The following is a 19460-nucleotide window of genomic DNA, read 5'->3' on the forward strand; positions in this document are numbered from 1 at the left end:
TGCAAAAGGTGATGTTTGTCCTCGTTGAGTCCAGCCTCTCTTGTGATTCTTCAGCACAGCGGTCACCCACCCTCCGCTTGGCCGATGAGGACTTAACTCAAAGCCCTCTGAGAGCCACATGTCAAACTCCTGTGACGGCAGAAACCACCCCCCCCCCCGCCCCCTCCCCGGGCCTAGACCGGAGTCTGGTTCTGAGTCTGGCACCATGATCTAGACGGCATGTGACCTGAGGCCAGCCTCTTAAGCTCTCTGATCCTACGTGGGGTGTCGCTGTCACACGGGGTAAATAGTCCACAGCCATGGGCTGCTGTGAGGACAAAATGTTTTGTGAGGGTGGGCACCTCAGTGCCTGGCACAAGGCGAGGAGGATCCGGCAAATACCAGTTGAAAGTCTGACATCTAGAAAAATCTAGAGGAGTCAAAGCTTTGCCCCCCACCCCCACCCCTGCCGCCCACACGGAACAGTGGCTTTCTCAGCCATGAAGATCCTAAGTGTGATAAAGCGTCAGCCATGTTAAAAAGAGCCTGGGTTGATCAAGTCTTTTTATAGGAAACAGAAAACCCAGGGCAAACGGACTTCTACAACGAAGCGAAGGAAATGAAAGACTGTTGTAACAAACGCCACAGTGGGGACCAGTTGGGGCTCAACCCAGCAGCTCGTGCTGTGTCTCCACAATGCCAGCCGCTTCCTCGCGCTCCGTCCCCACCTCAGCACCCAGGCCCGGCTCTGCTGTCTCCCTGGGACCCCTCAAAAGCTAGAGTGGTTACCGCCCCTTGCCCTCATCGCCTCGGGCCCCACAGTCAGGAGCGAAGAGCATTTCTTCCACGCACAGAACTGAGATTGGGTCACGTACCCATCACAGAGCTACCCCCCCACCCCCACCCCTCGGTGGCTCAGGGGACAGGCCACGCTATTTCACTGGAGCAGTCGGGCTCCTCCTTGGGCCGAGAAGGGGTCCTTCCCCCTCTAGGACCATCGTCATGGCTGAGAAGAGACACGAGAGAGGAGGGCAGGGAGTGCGAAGACCCGGAGCAGCCAACCCGCATTTACCTTAGACCCCCACGAGGGATCCTAAATCAAGCGAGTCAGGAGCAGGGGGGCCATCGACTCGAGACGCTGGCAGGTTGCGACGCGTCCTTAGTTAGTAGACCCTCCGGCTGCTTCATTTAGAAGCCCCGCTGCAGGACGTCGCACGTTTTAGATTGCACTGGCTGTGGGATCCGCCGGCCCCTCTGCGAGGCAGCTCACCTCCCATCTGGACCTCCCCCTGCTGCCGGCAGCCAAGGTGAACCTCCCTTCACGCCTCCCGCCGCTCACCTGGCAGAGCAGCTCATTAGCCTCCTCACCCTCCCCCTGCCGCCCCACTTGAGCGAGGCCGGCTTCGGTTCATCACTGTCCTTCGCGTCTGGGACTCGGGCCCAGGGCGGCAGAGGGCCTTGGCCAGGGCCCCACCCGGCTCTGCCCAGAGCAGGCGGTGCCTGCGGGGTCTGCTGGTAAGAGCGGGCCCTGTGTTCCCTCTGGGAGCTGGGAGCTGACCTCCCTCCCTCCCCGTCCCCATCCCCGTCGCGTGGCCATCAAGGCTCATCCAAACACACGCTGAGGGCGATGGCACGTCTCGCTGGCTATTAATTAAAAAAGTAAGTAGGGAACAGTTGCTGTTCATTTGCTCAACTCCCTGCTCACAGAACCATTGCAGATTACCAGTGCTAATTAACAGAGGGCATGTGCACGCAGGGAATGCACCATTTTATGAGGGACTGATCCGTGGCGACCAGCACTGCAGTCGGGGCCCGAAGGGGCCTCGGGAAGCCATTCCACAGCGTGGCTGTTTATTGATGGCATTCACGCGGCCTCGGACCGGAAAGCCTGCCCAGGAAGGAGGCGGCGCTAAAATCAGTGAAGGGAAAACATGGGAGGAAGTGGACGCTCAGGGAGCACACACGGGGGGCCAGGACCCATGACAGGGACTTCCCCCAGTACCCGTATCTCACTTAGTCTCCCTGACGGGATTGTCAGAGGGATGGTGTCATCTGAATTCATTTGCTAGGGTAGCCACACCTCAGATGGGGTGGTGGCCTAAACAGCAGAGATGTATTTCTCTCAAGTTCTGCAGGCTGAAGTCCAAGGTCAAGGTGTGGGCAGGTTTGATGGCTCCTGAGGCCTCTTCTCCTGCCTTGCTGATGGCCGTCCTCTGGCGGTGTCTCAACACCATCTTTCCTGTGTGCATGAGCATTTCTGGTGTCTCTCCCGGGCAGATTTACAACCCCCCCTTTTTTTTTTTAATTTTTAAAATTTATTTACTTTGAGAGAAAGAGAGGATGAGTGGGGTAGAGGGAGAGAAAATTCTAAGCAGGCTCCGTGCCATCGTTGCAAAGCCTCACGTGGGGCTCAAACTCACAAACCGTGAGATCTCGTCATGAGCAGACATCAAGAGTCGGACGCTTAACCGACTGAGCCACCCAGGAGCCCCCAGATTTCCCCTTCTTCTAAGGACATGGTTCACATTGGATTTGGGCCCACCCTCACGGCCTCATTTTAACTTAATTACCTCTTTCAAGGTCGTGTCTCCAAATATAGGAACACGCTCAGGTACTGGGGTTAGGGCTTTCGCATCTGAATTTGGGGAGGTGGGGGACACAATTTAGCCCGTAACACCTTCCCCAACTCAGCCGATAGGCCGTGAACACTTGGTAATGAGGAAGAGAAGAGCACGTTCAGCCACGATCTGATGCCTTTTAAACCTTTTTTTGTTACTTGCAAACTCTTACGGAAATACCAACTGCCAGGATTCACAGTAACTGTTTCAAATGCTTTTCAAATATGAGCTCATTTAATCTTTGTAATAACTATATGTAATGGGTGCTGTTCTTATCCTCATTGTATGGATGGGGAAACTGAGGCACCGAGTGGCTAAATAACTTGTGTAGCGGTGAGCTGAATCCAGCCTGTCGTGTTTTGACCCGTTAGCATTATTTTTATGTTTGTTAAGGACAAACTGAGAACAAGAGGCAGAGAGATCGAAGATGCCGTCTACGTGACCATGGAAATCCTGTCCAACTGGGGCCATACGTCCTGGGTGGGTCTCACGGAAGTTGAGTTCTTTGACCGGAACAACACAAAGCTTTACGTGTCGCCCCATGACGTGGATATCCGGAACACGGACACGCCCGGGGACCTGGGCCACCTGGTCAATAGGAACTTAGCTGTAAGTGGAGGCGGTGCTTGAAACTACAGTGAGCCTTGGCCTTGTGTTTTGATGCATTTTCTCTGCCCACGATAAGTCTGTGACGCAGGTGTGGGGGGTGCAGGTATGGGGAGGGGAAGAAGATAGTTGTCCATCATCATTCATTCAGGCAAAGTGGAAGGAGCCTGAGGGAAAGGTGTGGGTGAGGGCCCCGAGCCGTCCCCCAGCTCATTCCCAGATCCCTGGGCTTGTTCTTGGGAGAATAGGGCACAAAGAGGAGCCAAGTCACCTCCTTCTATCCACCCTGCAGTTTGCCACAGTCACCACCAAATATGGAACCTTGGGGGTCATTGAGGTCAATGCCTTTATTTTATCAATGAAGAAACAGAGGCTTGGAGAAGAATATTGACTTGGTCAAGGTCACACCTCCAGAAAGTAGTGGGGCCACGTTCACATCCTGCAGCCTGGCCCAGGGCCCATGTCCACAGCACCCCCCGCCCCCCAGTCCTGCTTCCCAACAAATATCAAGTACACACCCAACACACATCACACGTTCCTGTCCTTTATTTCATTTTGTTTTGGGGGGAGAGAGAGTGTGCACATGCATAAGCAGGGGAGGGGCAGAGGGAGAGAGAGAGAGAGAGAAAGAGAGAGAATCTTAAGCAGGCTCCATGTTGAGCAAGGAACCCAACATGGGGCTCGATCCTACAACCCTAGGATCATGACCTGAGCCAAAATCAGGGGTCAGATGCTCAACTGACTGAGCCACCCAGGTGCCCTGAAGGTTCCTGCCCTTTAAATATCTAATAGTCAAAAAAGGAAAGAAGGAGGGAGGGAAGGAGGGGAGGAAGGAAGGAAGGAAGGAAGGAAGGAAGGAAGGAAGGAGGAGAGGGAGGTAGGGCAGGCAGTAAGGTTCTGGATGAGGAGGGAGGGGGTTCATTCATTAGTGAGGACATGCCTTTAGGGAGAGGGCGTTACTGGGAGGAGGGGGTCCTTTGAAGGAGGGAGGGAAGGGAGGAAGGAAGGAGGGAAGGAAGGGCGAGCACTGGCATTTTCTCCTCTTTCCACTTGCAAGTTGGACACAGAGACTGGGAGCTAAGCTGAGGTAGGCCGCCCAGCAGCATGTCTTTACTATGCGGTGCTTCGCCCCCAGGAGGGGCCTGAGAACCTGGGGACAGACTTTGCCTCTGGGCCATAGAACCGGGTGGGCAAGGCACAGAGGCGATAGGAGGACTTCCTTTGGGGCCTTGTTGGCACCTTGTAAATCTCCCGCCAAGCACCTGTATTATCCATTCCAAAGAACAATTATAAATTTTTTAAAATGTATTGAAAATGAAATCAGCGCCCACATGTTCAGTTCTTACCTAGTGCCAGGCACGGGCTATCATCCATATAACCTTATTTAAACCCAGCAGTACACAGGCTCAAGGAGCAGAAAGGCCCGTGTTCGAAGCTTACCGTTTGCAGCCTCACGAGCACAGGCAACTCACCTGACCTCTGCTTTAGTTTCCTCATCTGTAAAATGGGCGTAAGAATGGAACTTACCTTGCTACGATGTTGTGGGGATGGAACATAACTTTAAAAAGCTCAGCACCGTGGCTGGCTGGCTCTTCCTAAGGGCTCCAAAACACCAGCTCTTGTTATATTTGTTGTTTTATTGGTAATAATATTAATACCACTAAGAAGAGATATCATTCCCATTTAAAGAAGAGGAAGTAAGAAAAGGGAGCTTGGGAATCCTCCGTTCTAGAGACCCGCATTCTGGTTTTGACTTCAGCAACTTACCTGCCTTCTCAGAGAATCAGTTTCTCTGCCCCCCCCCGCCCCCCCGCCCGCGCACCCCCCGCCCCCCGTAAAATCGAACTGGAGGGCACGGATAACCCATACGATTCTTACTTGTCTGCAAAAGAAACTGGAGTCTGGCTCACTTTAGCGAATTTCTAACAAAGGAATTTGTTGCAAGCCTTTGGGTAGCTGGGAGACTCGCTGTCACCCAGGCCAGAGGACCCCGTGGTCATGTTGGGGTTCTAGGCAACATCCAGGATGTGCACCAAGGGTGTGGTCTTTTTTGGGGGCGGCGGGGGGCAGTGTGCGTTAGTTGGTCATCCTGTCGCCCTGCTGCAGATAACACGGTCGCAGGAGAGGAAGGCTGATGGGTGACCCTGGCTAGGAAAGTGGCCACCGTGATGCCAGTTACCCCGAGATGCCACAGCGGGGCAGGGAGAAACTCTCCCTGGAGGAGATTCAGGGTTGTTACTGAAGGGAAGGCAGGATAGATGCTAGGTCTCTGAGAGACACTACCCGTCCATGGGGTTAGACTGGGTGGTGACAGCCCTCTAAGATCGGCAGCTCCGTGACCTTGAAAGAAACAGGTCCCATAGGTCACAGCCACTGGGATGCTCTGGCCTTGGGTTTTCCTTCTCTGCTTCCTGCTTCGAGTCCGTAGGCACCCCTCTCCCGTCTCCCTTGTGCACAGAGCAGCAGCACTTTGGAAGCCTGCTGCACAGAACAGAGCATTCTGGGGCAGTAAAAACATCATTGGATTTGGTGGGGGCCAGTTTTTTTTTTTAAGTTTATTTATTTTGAGAGAGACAGAGACAGTGCCAGGTGGGGAGGGGCAGAGAGAGAGGACAGAGAGAGAGAGAATCCCAAGCAGGCTCCTCACTGCCAGCACAGAGCCCGATGTGGGGCTCCAACCCACGAAGCCCTGAGATCATAACCTGAGCCGAAACCAAGAGTGAGATGCTTAACCGGCTGAGCCCCCCCAGCGCCCCTGATGGCCGCCAGTTTCTAGAATTACTGTTCCTTTTCCTCCGCTTAGCAGAGGCTGGTGAGCTTTGCCATGTGACGGCAGGGACAAGCCCAGCCCATGGTTTTGGTGGGCTTGGGGTTTTAAATTTTTGACCCTGAGGTTGGGACATGAGGCAGCCATCTCCTCCTGGGCTACTGGGTCTCCAGGCCCAACTGTGGGCAGGCTGGATTCCCTCTGCCGTCCTGGCATGGGGTCTCCCCGACGGTCCTCCTACGTACGAGGTCCGGGACTACCAACACACGCAGCCTCTCCGGACCACCCGGTTTCGCAGGGGTTTAGCCCCACAGCGTGCTAGCCGGGGTCCTCAGACATCCCTCGTGCGATGCTCACATGAACCTGGGGCTGCTCTCCCACATTTGATAAATGAGAAACCAAGTCTCAGGGAGGACTAGGGACCTGCCCCGGGCCATACTGCCACGGAGTCAGGGAGCTCGGCTGAAATCTGACCAGCAGGTAACTGAGAGTGGAGTCTGGGTTCAGAAGAGAAGTTGCTTCAGTGGAAGAGAGCTGGGGGCCGCCAGAACATACGGGGGTGCCCCACGCTCAGTGCAGGCCCGGCTCCCCTCTGTGCCCACGCCATCTCTCTTATTGGCTTCGCCCAGGCCCGTGGCTTCAAGATGATTCTAGATGGATATGCCAGGGCCTGCCTACCTCTCTGAGTTCCTGATTTAAATGCCAACTTCCTGCTTGGCGTCTCTTGTCGGGCACCTACTGGACATCCCAGACTTCAGTGATCTGAAACCTAACTTTTCATTCCCCTGCACTACCCACGTCTCTCCCGCCTACAAGATTCCTGTGCTCAGTAAATGGCATTGCTGTCTGCTTTGCTGCTAAGCCCACCTCTTAACCTCTTAAGAGTGTTCCTTGACTGCCCCGACCCCTTCCTGCCACCTTCCAGGACATTAGAAAGTCCTGTTGATTCCTCCTGCAATACAGAGCCCGGGTCTGTCGCCTTTACCCCGTGCCCACTGTTAAATGGCCTCCTGTCTCCTCGTCTTCTCTTCTGGCCCCATCTGCTCCATTTTCTACTCTGTAACCAAAGTGATCTTTTACAAATGTCAGCTTGCACCCCTCCCCCGCTTAAAACCCCAGCCATGACTTCCCAGTATACTTAGAAGTGAAATCTCATGCCTCCCGTGGCCTGGGAGGCTGTCTGTGAACAGGCCTTCGGCTCCCTCGACTGCCTCGGGCCCCGGGGCTCCAGCAGCCAGAGGCTTCCTTCTGCTCTTCTGACGCTTGAAGCTCATTGCACCTCTGGTCTCTGCCCAGAGCTTCCCTCCTCCAGAGTGTCGTGTGGCTACCTCCTCTCTCTTCATTTGAATTTCAGCCCAAATACCACTTTCTCAGCAAGCCCTTCCCTGACTCCTGTGTGGAGGACTCTTTTCTCACGCCACCCCAGTCTTCCCCACCTGTCTCTATCACATCCTGTTCCTTCATGTTCTTCAGGGCGCTTCTCACATTAAGAAATGGTCTTATTCACTCATTTATTATCTGTCTTCCCCTCTCCCCACACTTAGCTATACATTCTTGTCCTCACCATACTACATCCCCAGCACATAAATGTTCACAATACATTTTTTTGTACTTTTTGGTTTGGAAATAATCGTAGAATCGCAGGAAATTGTGAACAAAACAAAACAAAACAAAAACCTTGTGCAGAGAAGAGAAAAATAATAAAGGGATATCAGTGAAGCCAAAAGTTGGTTTTTTGAAAGGATCGACAAAGTTAACAAAACTTTAGCTAGATCAGCAAGGAAAAAGGGGAAAGGATTCAAATAACTAAAATCAGGAATGAAAGAAGGGACATTAGTCTACCTGACAGGGAAAAAAAGATGGTTAGGGAATATTCTGGACAATCTTATGCCAACAAATAAAGATATCCCGGATGAAATGGACATCGTCCTAGAAAGACACAAATCACCAAGACTGAGTGAAGAGGAAATAGACCATTTGGCTAGACCTATAGCAAGTACAGAGATTGAATTAATAATAAAAAAAACTTCCAACAAAGAAAAACCAAGGACCAGATGGCTTCACTGGTGAGTCATACCAAATATTTGAAGAATTAACACCAATCCTTCACAACCTCTTCTAAAATGAAGAAGAGGGAAGACTTCCAAACTCATTTTATGAGACCAGTCTTACCCTGATCACAAAACCAAAGACATCCCAAGAAAAGAAAACTATAGACCAACAGCCCTTATGAATGTAACGTAAAGATCGTCAACAAAACATTAGCAAGCCAAGTCTCCCAGTTCATAGAAAGATTTATACGTTGAAACCTAGTGGACTTGATCCCGGGAATGCATGGTTTGTTGTTCAATATATGAGAACAGATCGATATAATACAACATGTTAATAGGATAGAGGGGAAAAAGTCATGTAACATTCTTAATAGATACAGAAGGAGCATTTGACAAAATTCAACACCCTTTCATGATAAAAACCACAAACAAGCCAAGAAGAGAAGGAAACATTCTCAACCTGATAAGGGCATCTGTAAAAACCCACAGCTCGCATCATGCTGGTAAAAGACTGAAAGCTTTTGCACTAAGATCAGGAACAAGACAGGGATGCCTGCTTCCACCACTTCTGTTCAACATTGTACTCGAGATTCTTCCCCGGGAAGTTAGGCAAGAAAACGAAATAAAGAGCCCCTGGGTGGCTCAGTCGGTTAAGCATCCGACTTCAGCTCAGGTCATAATCTCATGGTTCATGAGTTGGAGCCCCGCATTGGGCTCTGCTTGGGGTTCTCTCTCTCCGCCTCTCTCTGTGCCCCTCCTCCACGTGTGCTCTCTCTCTCTCTCAAAATAAACAAATAAAAACTTAAATAAGTAAATAAACAGAAAAATAAGAGGTTGGAAAGGAAGAAGTAAAACTATATTTGTGGGTGATATGATCTTACAGATAGAAAACCCTAAAGAATCCACAAAAACTACTGATAAACTAAAATCCTGTTCAGCAAGTTGATAAAAGACTAATATACAAAAAAAAAAAAAAAATTGTATTTCTATACCCTAGCAATGAGCAATCTGAAAAAGGAAACTAAGGGGAAAAAAATCTGTTTTTTAAAAAAAAAATTTTAATGTTTCTTTCTTTTTTTTTTTAACGTTTATTTATTTTTGAGACAGAGAGATAGAGCATGAACGGGGTGGGTCAGAGAGAGAGAGGGAGACACAGAATCTGAAACAGGCTCCAGGCTCTGAGCTGTCAGCACAGAGCCCGACGCGGGGCTCGAACCCACGAACTGCGAGATCGTGACCTGAGCTGAAGTCGGACGCCCAGCCGACTGAGCCACCCAGGCGCCCCAATGTTTATTTCTTTCAAGAGAGAGAAAGAGCACGCGTGCAAGCAGGGGAAGGGCAGAGGGGGGCGGAGGGAGAGAATCCCAAGCAAGCTCTGAAGTGTCAGTGCAGAGTGCAACGCGGGGCTCAGTCCTACAGATCATGAGATCATAACCTGAGCCAACATCAAGAGTCAGACACTTAACCGACTGAGCTGCCAGGTGCCCTGAAAAAAAAATCTGTTTTAAAATAGCATAAAAAAAAAAAATAAGATACTTAAGAGTAAATTTCACCAAATGAGTGAAAGACTTGTACATTGAAAAGTATGCGATACTGTTGGTGGGAATTGAAGAAGACCCAAATAAATGAAAAGACATTTCATGTTCACAGATTGGAATACTGTTGATATGGCAACGCTCCCTGAATTATCTGCAGATTCCATGCAATCCTATCAAAATTCCAATTAGCCTTTTTTTTGTGGAAATTGGTAAGCTGATCTTAAAATATGTATGGAAGTTCAAGGGACCCAGAATAGCTAAAACTATGTTGGAAAAGAAGGAAGTTGGAAGACTCACTCTTCCAATTTCAAAACCAACCTACAGTAATCAAGACTGTGGTACTGGCATAGGGATAGACATATATATAGATCAATGGAACAGAATTGATAGAGAAATAGACCCATACATCTGCAGTCCACTGATTTTCTTTTCTTTTTTTAATGTTTATTTATTTTTGAGGGAGAGAGAGAGAGAGAGAGCGTGTGCGTGAGAGTGGGGGAGGGGCGGAAAGAGACAGAGACACAGAATCCAAAACAGGCTCCAGGCTCTGAGCTGTCAGCACAGAGCCCGATGCAGGGCTTGAACTCACAAAGCATGAGATCATACCTGGGCCAAAGTCAGATGCTTAACCAGCTAAACCGACTAAGCCACCCAGGTGCCTCTACAGGCAACTGATTTTCAACAAAGATGCCAATACTGTTGGGTGGAGAAAAAAAAATCATTTTTTTAGCAGATGATATCGGGACAAACTGGATTGCTGATGCAAAAAAATGAAGTTGGGTTCCTACCCTAACATCATCTGCAAAAACTAACTCGGTGGATTAAAGACCTTAGAACTTTTAAAGCTTTAAGGCTGTGAAACTCTTAGAAGAAACACAGGTATAAATCTTCATACCCTTGAGCTTTTCAATGAGGTCTTACATATGGCACGGAAAGCACAAGCAACAAAAGAAGAAAATAGATAAATCAGACTTCATCAAAATTTAAAACACATTTGCTTCAAAGGACATTCATCAAGAAAGTTGAAAAGACATCTTATGAAATGGGAGAAAATATTTGCAAATCGTATATCTGATAAGGGTCTATCATACAGAATATATAAAGAAAAGAAATCTGAAACTCAACAACAAAATGACAAGCAACCTCATGAAAATATGACCAAAGCACTCAGAATAGACTTTCCTCCAAAGAAGACATACATGGCCCAGAAGCACAGGAAAGATGCTATCAACATCATTAGTCATTAGAGAAATGCAGATCAAAACCCCAAAGACGTATCATTTCATACCCACCAGGTTGTTACAGTTTTTGAAAAGAAAAGAGAAAATAATAAAGTATTGGCAATTCATGTGGAAAAACCATGCCTCGCTGGCAGGAATACAAAAGTAAAATGGTGCGGCCGTGGTGAAAAATAGTTTGGCCGTTTCTCCAAAAGTTAAGTGTAGAGTTAGCCTATGACCCAGCAGTTCCACTCCTAGGTGCAGACCCAAGGGAACAGAAAATGTGTTCCCACAAAAACTTACACACAGATGTTCATGGCAGTATCATTCATGATAGCCACAAGGTGGAAACAACTCAAATGTTTATCCACAGATGAATGGATAAAGAAAATGTGGTACATCCATACAATGGAATATTACCCAGCTGTAAAAAGGAACAAAGCGCCGATTGTTACCGCAACAAGGATGAACCTTCGAAAACATTATGGGATGTGGAAGAACCCAGACCCGGCAGGCCACACATTGGGTATGGAGTTCTCTTTTAGGGTGATGAAATATGCTGGAAAAAGATTGTGGTGATGGTGACACAACCTTGAAATATACTAAACAAAACCAAACCCGCTGAATTGCATACTTGAAGGTGGTGACTTTATATATATGTGAAGTATATCTCCATTTTTTTAAAAAAAGTATGGAGAGGTCCCTTGTGCCCTTGCCCACCAGCGTCCCCCAGTGCTAACATCCTGTATAACTGTAGCACATTATCAAACCCAGGAAATTGACATTAGTATCAGGTGCACACCTTTGTACACACATCCGTGTGCGTGTGCGTATGAGTCCTATGCAATGTTATCACTCATGTGTAGATTCATGTAACCACCACCCCATCAAAATACACAAACACAAAATACAACAGTTCCATCACCAGAGAGGGATTCCCCCTCGCAACCCTTTACAGCCATACTCCCCCCACACACACACACCCATCCCTAACGTTGGCAACCGCTGATCTGTTTTCGCTTCAAGAGTGCTATATAAAAGGAATGATCTTGTATGTAATCTTTTTGAGACTGGCTTTTTCCACTCAGTATAATGCCTTTGACATCCATCCAAACTGTGTGTGTCCATAGCTTGTTCCTTTTGATTATGATAATTTATTAAATTGGGGCTACTTCTGAGGGCAGTCCAGCATATCCCTGAAGGGGGTAGATCTGTATTAGGTTAATTCTGGAAGAGGGAAGCACCTTAATTAGGAATGAGAAAGGGACCTCCTGTCTCCCCTGACCATCCATTCTAAAAATGCCCTTCCATTGGCCATTAAGAATTCACTCTTATTTTCTTTGTCGAATTTATCCCTGCCTGGTTGGGGTTTGTCTTTGTTTTTGTTTTTTTTTTTTTTTCCTGGCAGTATTACTTGTTTGCTTCCCCGACCAGTGCAGAGCTGGGACCTGGTGGGCCAGGCTCCGCCACCCACCCCTGACTGTAGTTCGGCACCTGCCCCACAGGAGGGTATTTGTATTGAGCAAATGGGTAACAGACTCTGTGAGAGCCTCCCCGGCCCTCTGGCCCTTCCCACGTCTGTGCGTGCTGGCTGTACTTCCCACTGATAATTCTCTGACGGAGGATTGCTTTTCTGGCCTCCGGGGCCCACTCTGCCTCCCGTGCAGCGGGCCCAAACCGGTGGGGAATGGAGCCCCCAGGAGCAGCCCTCAATCTACGCTGGTGGGCATTGGGGTATGAATACCCCAGCTCCCTTGTCCCGGGGGTGGAGTTGCTCCGGGGCACGTTCTGCTCTGGCTCCCAGATTCCCTGGTGGCACTGAGCTCCAGATGCCACAGGAGCGGGCTCTCTTGGTAACACACTCTTTATGGAATGCCTTTCCTCCCCTCCTCTTCCCCATGCTCCTTTGGTGTCCAAATAATCTCCTGACACTCAAATCCTTGACTCAGGGGTCTGCTTCTGAGAGAATACAAACTAAGACAGCATGAATGAATGGATTAAAATAGGTGTACATCCTTACTCCACCACTGAGGCGAGCCACACCCTTTGCTCCCTTGCTGAGCTGTGACGGGAGGGTTACAGCACTCGTCCCCTCCCAGGGCTTTGAGAGAACCCAGTGAGGTCACAGCGGCGGCAAGAGGGAACCCTGATTCTTGTTCTGCCGTCTCTGTTACTGCCTGTGATGGACAGGTGCAGCAGACGCTCGGCCTGCTGGCCTGGCATCCGGGGGTTCGCGCAGCGTGCCTCGGCCAGCCCTCAATGGCTTCCCATCAGCCTTCATCTCAGAGACTCTGTCTGCTAATGAGGCCCTGAGTTACCCGCAGGTTAATGTTCTTTGACTTTGAACACCATGATTCCCACTTAGTCCTCCTGTTATCCCTCCTGCTGACAGAAATGTGATGGGAAATCAATGACAGTCCCCTCGCCCGTGTCTAAGGGTCAGCCTTCAGACTCTTCCTTTGTCAAGCAGCCACAGTGACCCAGTTTAGGCCCCAACTTGGGGAACGAATGAGATGCACCCGTTGGAAGCTGAAATGTGGTCTCCTGACCCCTTGCAGCTGCCCAGAGCACTAAAAGTTCTTGCAGAGCTTGAGAAACTTGGCCGGAATAAGTCAGAACCCCTTGAACCCCTCTCTCCCCCTTAACAAAAGCAACCTCCTCCCTCCTGAAAGGCACCATTGTCACTGGAACAAGCCAGCTTTGTTCTCCCCCCGCAGCTGGAGCCTGGGCCTCGCATCTCCTGGGGGGCAGCAAAACCCCAGCGTCGTCGGCCAGTCTCCTCCCCTGGCTGTGTCAAGTAGCCGGCCTGGTCCTGGTGACAGGAGTCTACTGAGACCTTCTCAAATACACGGCGGTGCTCCGTTTAGGTGAAAGGGACAACTTCACTGGTATCAGAGATGTGGTGGTGATGTTGGCAGATGGGACTTACTGCAGCTGTCAGCCACTAGGTGGGGACCCTAGACTCAGTTGCCCGCAGGGGCCAGACAGGGCATAACCTGGAAAGAGAAGTAGGTGTGAGACTAAAACTGTGAGAGCTGGGGTGCCTGGGTGGGTCACTTAAGCATCTGACTTCGGCTCAGGTCATGATCTCACGGTTCCTGAGTTCCAGCCCTGCCTCGGGCTCCCCACTGTCAGCACAGAGCCCACTTCGGATCCTCTGCCCACTTCTCTCTCTCCCTGCCCCTCCCCAGCTCACACACACTCTTTCCCTCTCTCTCTCAAAATTTAAAACAAAACAAAACTCTAAAACTGTAGGGAGCTGTGGGGGCTGGGGTGCCCGAGAGCCCCAGCCGGCCCGGCCATGGGAGCTGTGCCCTAGGCCCCAGCCAGCAGCTGTTAGGGGCCCTGTGTTGCCCTGCATCTTGCCTGTCCACACACTAGCTCTGGAGGGAAAGGCGAAATCTCCCCATCTTTAAATGTTGGCAACAGTGTTTTTGAATACTTCATGAGCCAAACGAAACAGCTAGGCAGGCCAGATGAGCTTATAGCCTCTTCTCTAGTTGCAATGAAAAGACAGCTATTAGGAGGTAAATTTCATTCATTCATTCATTCATTCATTCGACAAAGATTCTGTGGCATCTACCATGTGTCAGGGAACCGTGCGGAAACTCTACACAGACGCTTCCCTTGAGCTCACAGTCAAGTGTGTGGAGGGCTGACCTGGACTGGAAAACAGGTGGTTGTGGGACACTGAGTAAAATGCTAACCTTAGGCACTGCAAGGAACCCTAGGTGCCTAGAGGAGAGAGTGACGGTGACAGGGAAGGGGTGACTGTGGGCGTGACAGCACATTTGGGCTGAATTTCCCTGGGAGGGAGGGGCTGGAAGAGTATTGCAAACAGAGGCCCAGCCTGTGCAAAGGCACTGAGGCCGAGCCTGCAGGGGGCTGTTTGGGAGCAGCTGTGAGTTTTCTCGGGACAGAACGTAGAAGAGGTATCCAAAGAGACGGAACAGGAGGCAGCTGGGGCTGAGAAGAGTCCCCAGATTTGGCTTTTTCCACCTGCATCTAAAGCACCTGTGGCATGGAATTTTGTTGGTGCAAAATGCACACGGCAGCAGGGCTTCCCTGCTCCTCTGGCCTTGAGAGCGGCTTTGGCAGCCTCACCGGTGGGCGGAAACCACACTCTGGGGTCCTGAGGCCTGGAAACCCTGCCAGGGAACAGAGCAAATCCTGAGGCTCGGTGCCACAGCCCCGTCCCAGTGCCTGCACCGGTTTCTTTTCTCCCTTTTCTATTTTTTAAATGTTTTTAATTCTACAGGGTTTTTACAAAAGAAAACCAAAGGCTCTGTTTGCCAGGTTAATGAATAGCACAAGTGATGGCTCTTTTCCCAACCTCCCTTCCCCTCTCACTCCCCATCCCCAGCCATCTCCCCAGAGCTGATTAGATCAATTAGAATAAAGCCCGCTGCATTTTAAATTCAGTCCGAATGGCAGAGCAGAGAGGCCCTCGAGCCAGCCTGTGCCAGGGATGAGTCAGTACCTGCTACAAAGTGCAGTCTGGGCGGCTGAGATCTAAGACTCCACCTCGGATTATGGAGAGGAGGCCTAGCCTCCTGCCCTCAGCTTGTTTACACTGGGGAGAGGCAGAAAATGGGCTAACGACTTCCCTCTCTTGCTGGTGTTTCAGAGCAAGAAAGACCCCTCCTTGTGGACGTGCCCCTTCCACCCACCGCTCCAGCTCTTTTTTGTTATCCGCAACACGAGCCGCCTGCACGACTTTGATCTAGCCAAGATCAAGGTTTGGAATTACTGGACAGCTGATGGTGTAAGTAAGGGCCCCCCCCCCCCCACTACTCCTTGGGCGTTTGACTGATGGAAGCACTTTAGCGCTGTCCAACAGCCTGAGTGCTGAAGTTGCAAAATGGGTACGCGGAGGCCCCACTGCGGCCCTTCCTGCCTGTTGCAGAATGCCTGGTGGTGCATTTCACACTGCATGGTTGGGGCCACCAGGAGCAGGGCCTCAGCTGGCAGGTGTGGCCGCCCTTTGCCGGAACTGGGGCTCAATGTTAATAGATAAGAAACAGACACACAGAGAGGTTGTGTGACATGCCCCAAGTCACACAGCAAGGAAGCGTCACAGTGAGAATTTGAACCCACGTAGTCAGACTCTGGGCCCGTTCACTTAGCCAGGGCTTCTCAGACCTTAATCTGCGATACCTTACCGGGACTCTTGCTAAAATGCAGGTTCCGATTCAGCGGGTCTGGAGCAGAGCCCAAGATTTTGCATCCACCTGTGCCAGTGTCCCTGGGGTGAGAACCCCACTCTGAACAGTGAGGCTCTTAACCTCTGTGCTCCTCTGTCCCCCCGGTTTCGGCATCCCTGCCCTCCTTTCTACCCCCACACCACCTCCCACCCCTGGGCACTTATGCTTTCTTTCTTCTCTGGGCTGTTTTTTCATGCCCTCGTTTGTATTTATTTCTTCATTCGACATTTATTGTTGAGCATATGTACCATCGGCCTTCCTGATCAGTTCGGAGGACATTGGTATCACAGACCCAGTCCCTGTCCAGGAGGTACTCCTGGTCTAAAAGCTGGCAGACAAGTAATTGTAAAAATAGGACGCAGTGTGCTGAAGGCCTTGACAGAGGTGACTGCAGAGTGCCCAGGGTTTCAAACAGAAAGCCCAGGAACTCAGCAGGGAACTCAGTGTGTGAGGAAGGACAAGACCCCCTCAGCCTGACTTGTTTCCCCTCTTATGACAGACATGGGGACAAGAATTGCTCTGCTCTCCCTTCCAACTTGTTCTCAGGGAAGCAATAATGCAAGGGAGATGAATGATGGAAACTGGTCCTCAGCTTCAATATTGTGAAAAGAGACGGCAGGGCATGGTGGGGAGTGTGGCAAACTGGTAAGCACATGCTTTAGGTAAAGGGAAGGCCACTTTTCAGCTTCAGTTAATGGCTGCTATATAGGAATGCCAGCCAGTGCTGCTAGGTCATCTGAACATTCCCAGGGAGTTGGGAATTTGGAATTTGATAGGAGCCTTTCTGGTTTGTAAATGTCAACAGCTAATTGAAATTCCTTTGAAACCACTATACAGTCAAAGCAAACTCATCGTTGGGCTGGAGTTGGCCTGTCTAGACTGTAGCCCCTGGAACGTGGAGGGAGCCTGCATCAGGCTGGGAGAGCCCAGGGAAGGGGCTTGGAGCACACAACTGAGCTGTGGCGGAAAGAGACAATAGCACAGAGCCAAGGTAGAAAAGAAGAAAGCGGGTCCCAGGTGGGGAGCCCCGCATGTGCAAAGGCACTGAGGTGTGGAAGGGTGCAGCCTCTGAACTGCTCTCGCTGTCCCCAGGCCCAGGCCTCCAGTCCGTCTCCAGCAGCCCCTGGGAGGTCTGATCGTCATTCTTTGCTGCTTCACACCCTCAGAGGCTCCCCCTGTCCCAGAGGACCCAGGTCAAACCCCTTACCGTGACATCAGGGCCTCGTAATCCCTGTGCGCCAGGCCCTGTGTCTCCCATCAGCCCCTGCCCCTTGCTGGCTCCACGCTCCGGAGTGTCAGCTGCTGTGACTCTCTACCACCCCACATGGCAGTTACCCTGTAGGCCTTGGACCCTCCCATCTGGCTCAGCTCGAAGTGCCCGCCTCTGCCGTAGATTCCTGGAAAACGAGACATCATTTTCTCCAGGAAGCTGGCCCTGACCCCTGGCCCTTATGCCACTTCTGGCCCTCATGAATATGTTCCATCATCCCCATACTGGGATTGACACCTTCCTCCCCCAGACCACCGTGGGCACCTGGGGAGCAGGACCTGTGCTGTCTCCACGTCAAGACCCTGCGAAGTAGAAATGCATGGTTGCCAGCTGAAGGAATGAGTTCATTCCCCAGAACCCACAAGCAGCTGTCTTACACTTTTTGATATCCAGATGAGACACAGAGAATCAGAGTTCCGGGTGTTTGAGCAGGCTCGTACGGAAGGTTAAAGCTGAGGATCAAGTCCAGGGGAGTCTGCCCCTCCTCCCTCCTTCCCATCCCCCCCATCCTGTACTTCTTCCTGCTAATTCTCTCAGCCGCCCCCCCCCCCCCCCCCCCCCCGGGCGTCCAGCTGTGTGCTTAGGGGCTGTCCTCCAGGCCCTAGTGGGACCTCCACCCCTGTGTAGCCGCGGACACTACCAGCAGGTAGGGCCATGCTCTCTCCTCTTGGGCACTTCCTGGCAGGTGGTCGTCAGCATCTTCTGGAATGAGTAATGGAACAGTGCTGACTGCCCAAGCCCGTGCCCTGTGGCTCAGCCCTGTCATTGACTATACGTCTCAGGCCAAGAAAAGCGGATTTGATGTGCTGGATTACAAAGCAGATAAGCTTCATCCCTTTTGGCCGCGGCCCGCCTTTCTTCTTGAACCTGCACTCAGGCTTCCCTGTGTGCGAAGAATAAAAAAGAGGAGCAGGACGTCAGGGTGTCGTTGCGGGTGCTTTGGGGAGCCTCGGCTGCGGGGATTAGAGTCCTGAGGAGGTATCTCTACACGCAGAGTGGAGTGCGGAGGACTGCAGTCCCTGACAGGGGTGCTGCTTATGTAACGCACACCCGTCTGTTGCCAGAATTTACCGGGGGCAGAAAGCACAAACAAATGCAGCGGCAGGTTGGTTTGATTTAATATTCTCCGGAGAATGCTATTACTGTGTGTTTTAGAGGAGATAAACTGAGACTTTATAGGAAATATAGCTCAGCCTGGTAGACACGGCTTGTTAATACAGTGTTTTGTGTATGGGAATCCAAGGAAGAAAAGTTAAATGGGGGGAGCTAATCCAACCAAGGCGTATTGAGAACATAAGACGAGAAGGTGCTAGAAAAAGGGAAGCCTCTCTTATTGCAAAATATGCCGCCCGTTAAATCCCCAGGCTAACTTTTCTGGGCTCCTCTCCCCCTCATCAGGTGAGGCGGTGGGTGTGGGCTGGCCCCAAGGGGAGGGACTTCAGGGGAAGGGAAGACACAGAGGCTGGAATCCATCCACACAGGCAAACAGAAGGCAGCACACAGATGTCTGTCCTTGTCACAGCTGCCGTTTATCCAGTGCCGCGTCCATCAGGCGGGCGTGAGGCACCCAAATAACACCAATAACTGAGCGAATGAATCATCTCGATGACCCCCAATAATCCTACAAGGTGGTGTCAGCCTTGGAGGTGAAGAAGCTGGGGCTTAGAGTAGCGAGCTCCTAGGGGGCAGGTAGACTGTGTCTTTTTTACCAGCTCTGCTTGGCAATGGCTGCCTGGAGTGCTGTCTTGGGAAGGATCTGGAACCTTCCTTCTGGTTCAAAAAGAAGAGGGTGTGTGATTGATCAGTGATGTCGGCCTCGGGCTCAGGAGGAGGATGTGATAATACGTCTGTCACATTTTTTGATACTTGTCAGATTCCACGACTTGGCCCAGCTAGTGACTTGCAGGGGACACGGTGGAGAGGGGAGCGTGAGAGGTGTTGGTTTTTCTGGTTTTTGTCTCAGCACCGCCCCCACCCCTGCAGAAGAGAGGGGGAAGGAACCAGAAGTCTCCCTTACTCTCGTGTGTAGTAACCCATCCAAAAAGTGGGCTTTCGGCCGCTCCCCAGGGTCTGTGTTTCCCTTTGTAATAAGCCCGTTAGTTATCTGCTATCTGGTGGCACCCTTCAGGAACGACAGGCACGTTGTCACCATCTTCGCCCACAGCATAACCGGTGCCGATGCCACTTCCATTTGGTCACAACAGCGA

At 50.9% G+C, this 19460-nt stretch overlaps 1 protein-coding gene across 6 annotated transcripts in view; it reads left to right on the forward strand.

Moving 5' to 3' along the window:
- Positions 1–19460, forward strand: part of KATNIP (katanin interacting protein) — a 194177-nt gene that overhangs the window by 125268 nt on the left and 49449 nt on the right. For 5 of the 6 annotated variants that reach the window (XM_030301244.1, XM_030301248.1, XM_030301246.1 and 2 more), the window contains exons 14-15: positions 2991–3206; positions 15407–15544. In XM_030301244.1, coding sequence (XP_030157104.1) covers positions 2991–3206; positions 15407–15544 — 354 coding nt within the window. The remainder of the gene's footprint in view (positions 1–2990; positions 3207–15406; positions 15545–19460) is intronic. The other variant, XM_030301245.1, reaches the window with a different exon arrangement.

The sequence above is a fragment of the Lynx canadensis genome, chromosome E3, assembly GCF_007474595.2.
Source record: "Lynx canadensis isolate LIC74 chromosome E3, mLynCan4.pri.v2, whole genome shotgun sequence".
Lineage (NCBI taxonomy): Eukaryota > Metazoa > Chordata > Mammalia > Carnivora > Felidae > Lynx > Lynx canadensis.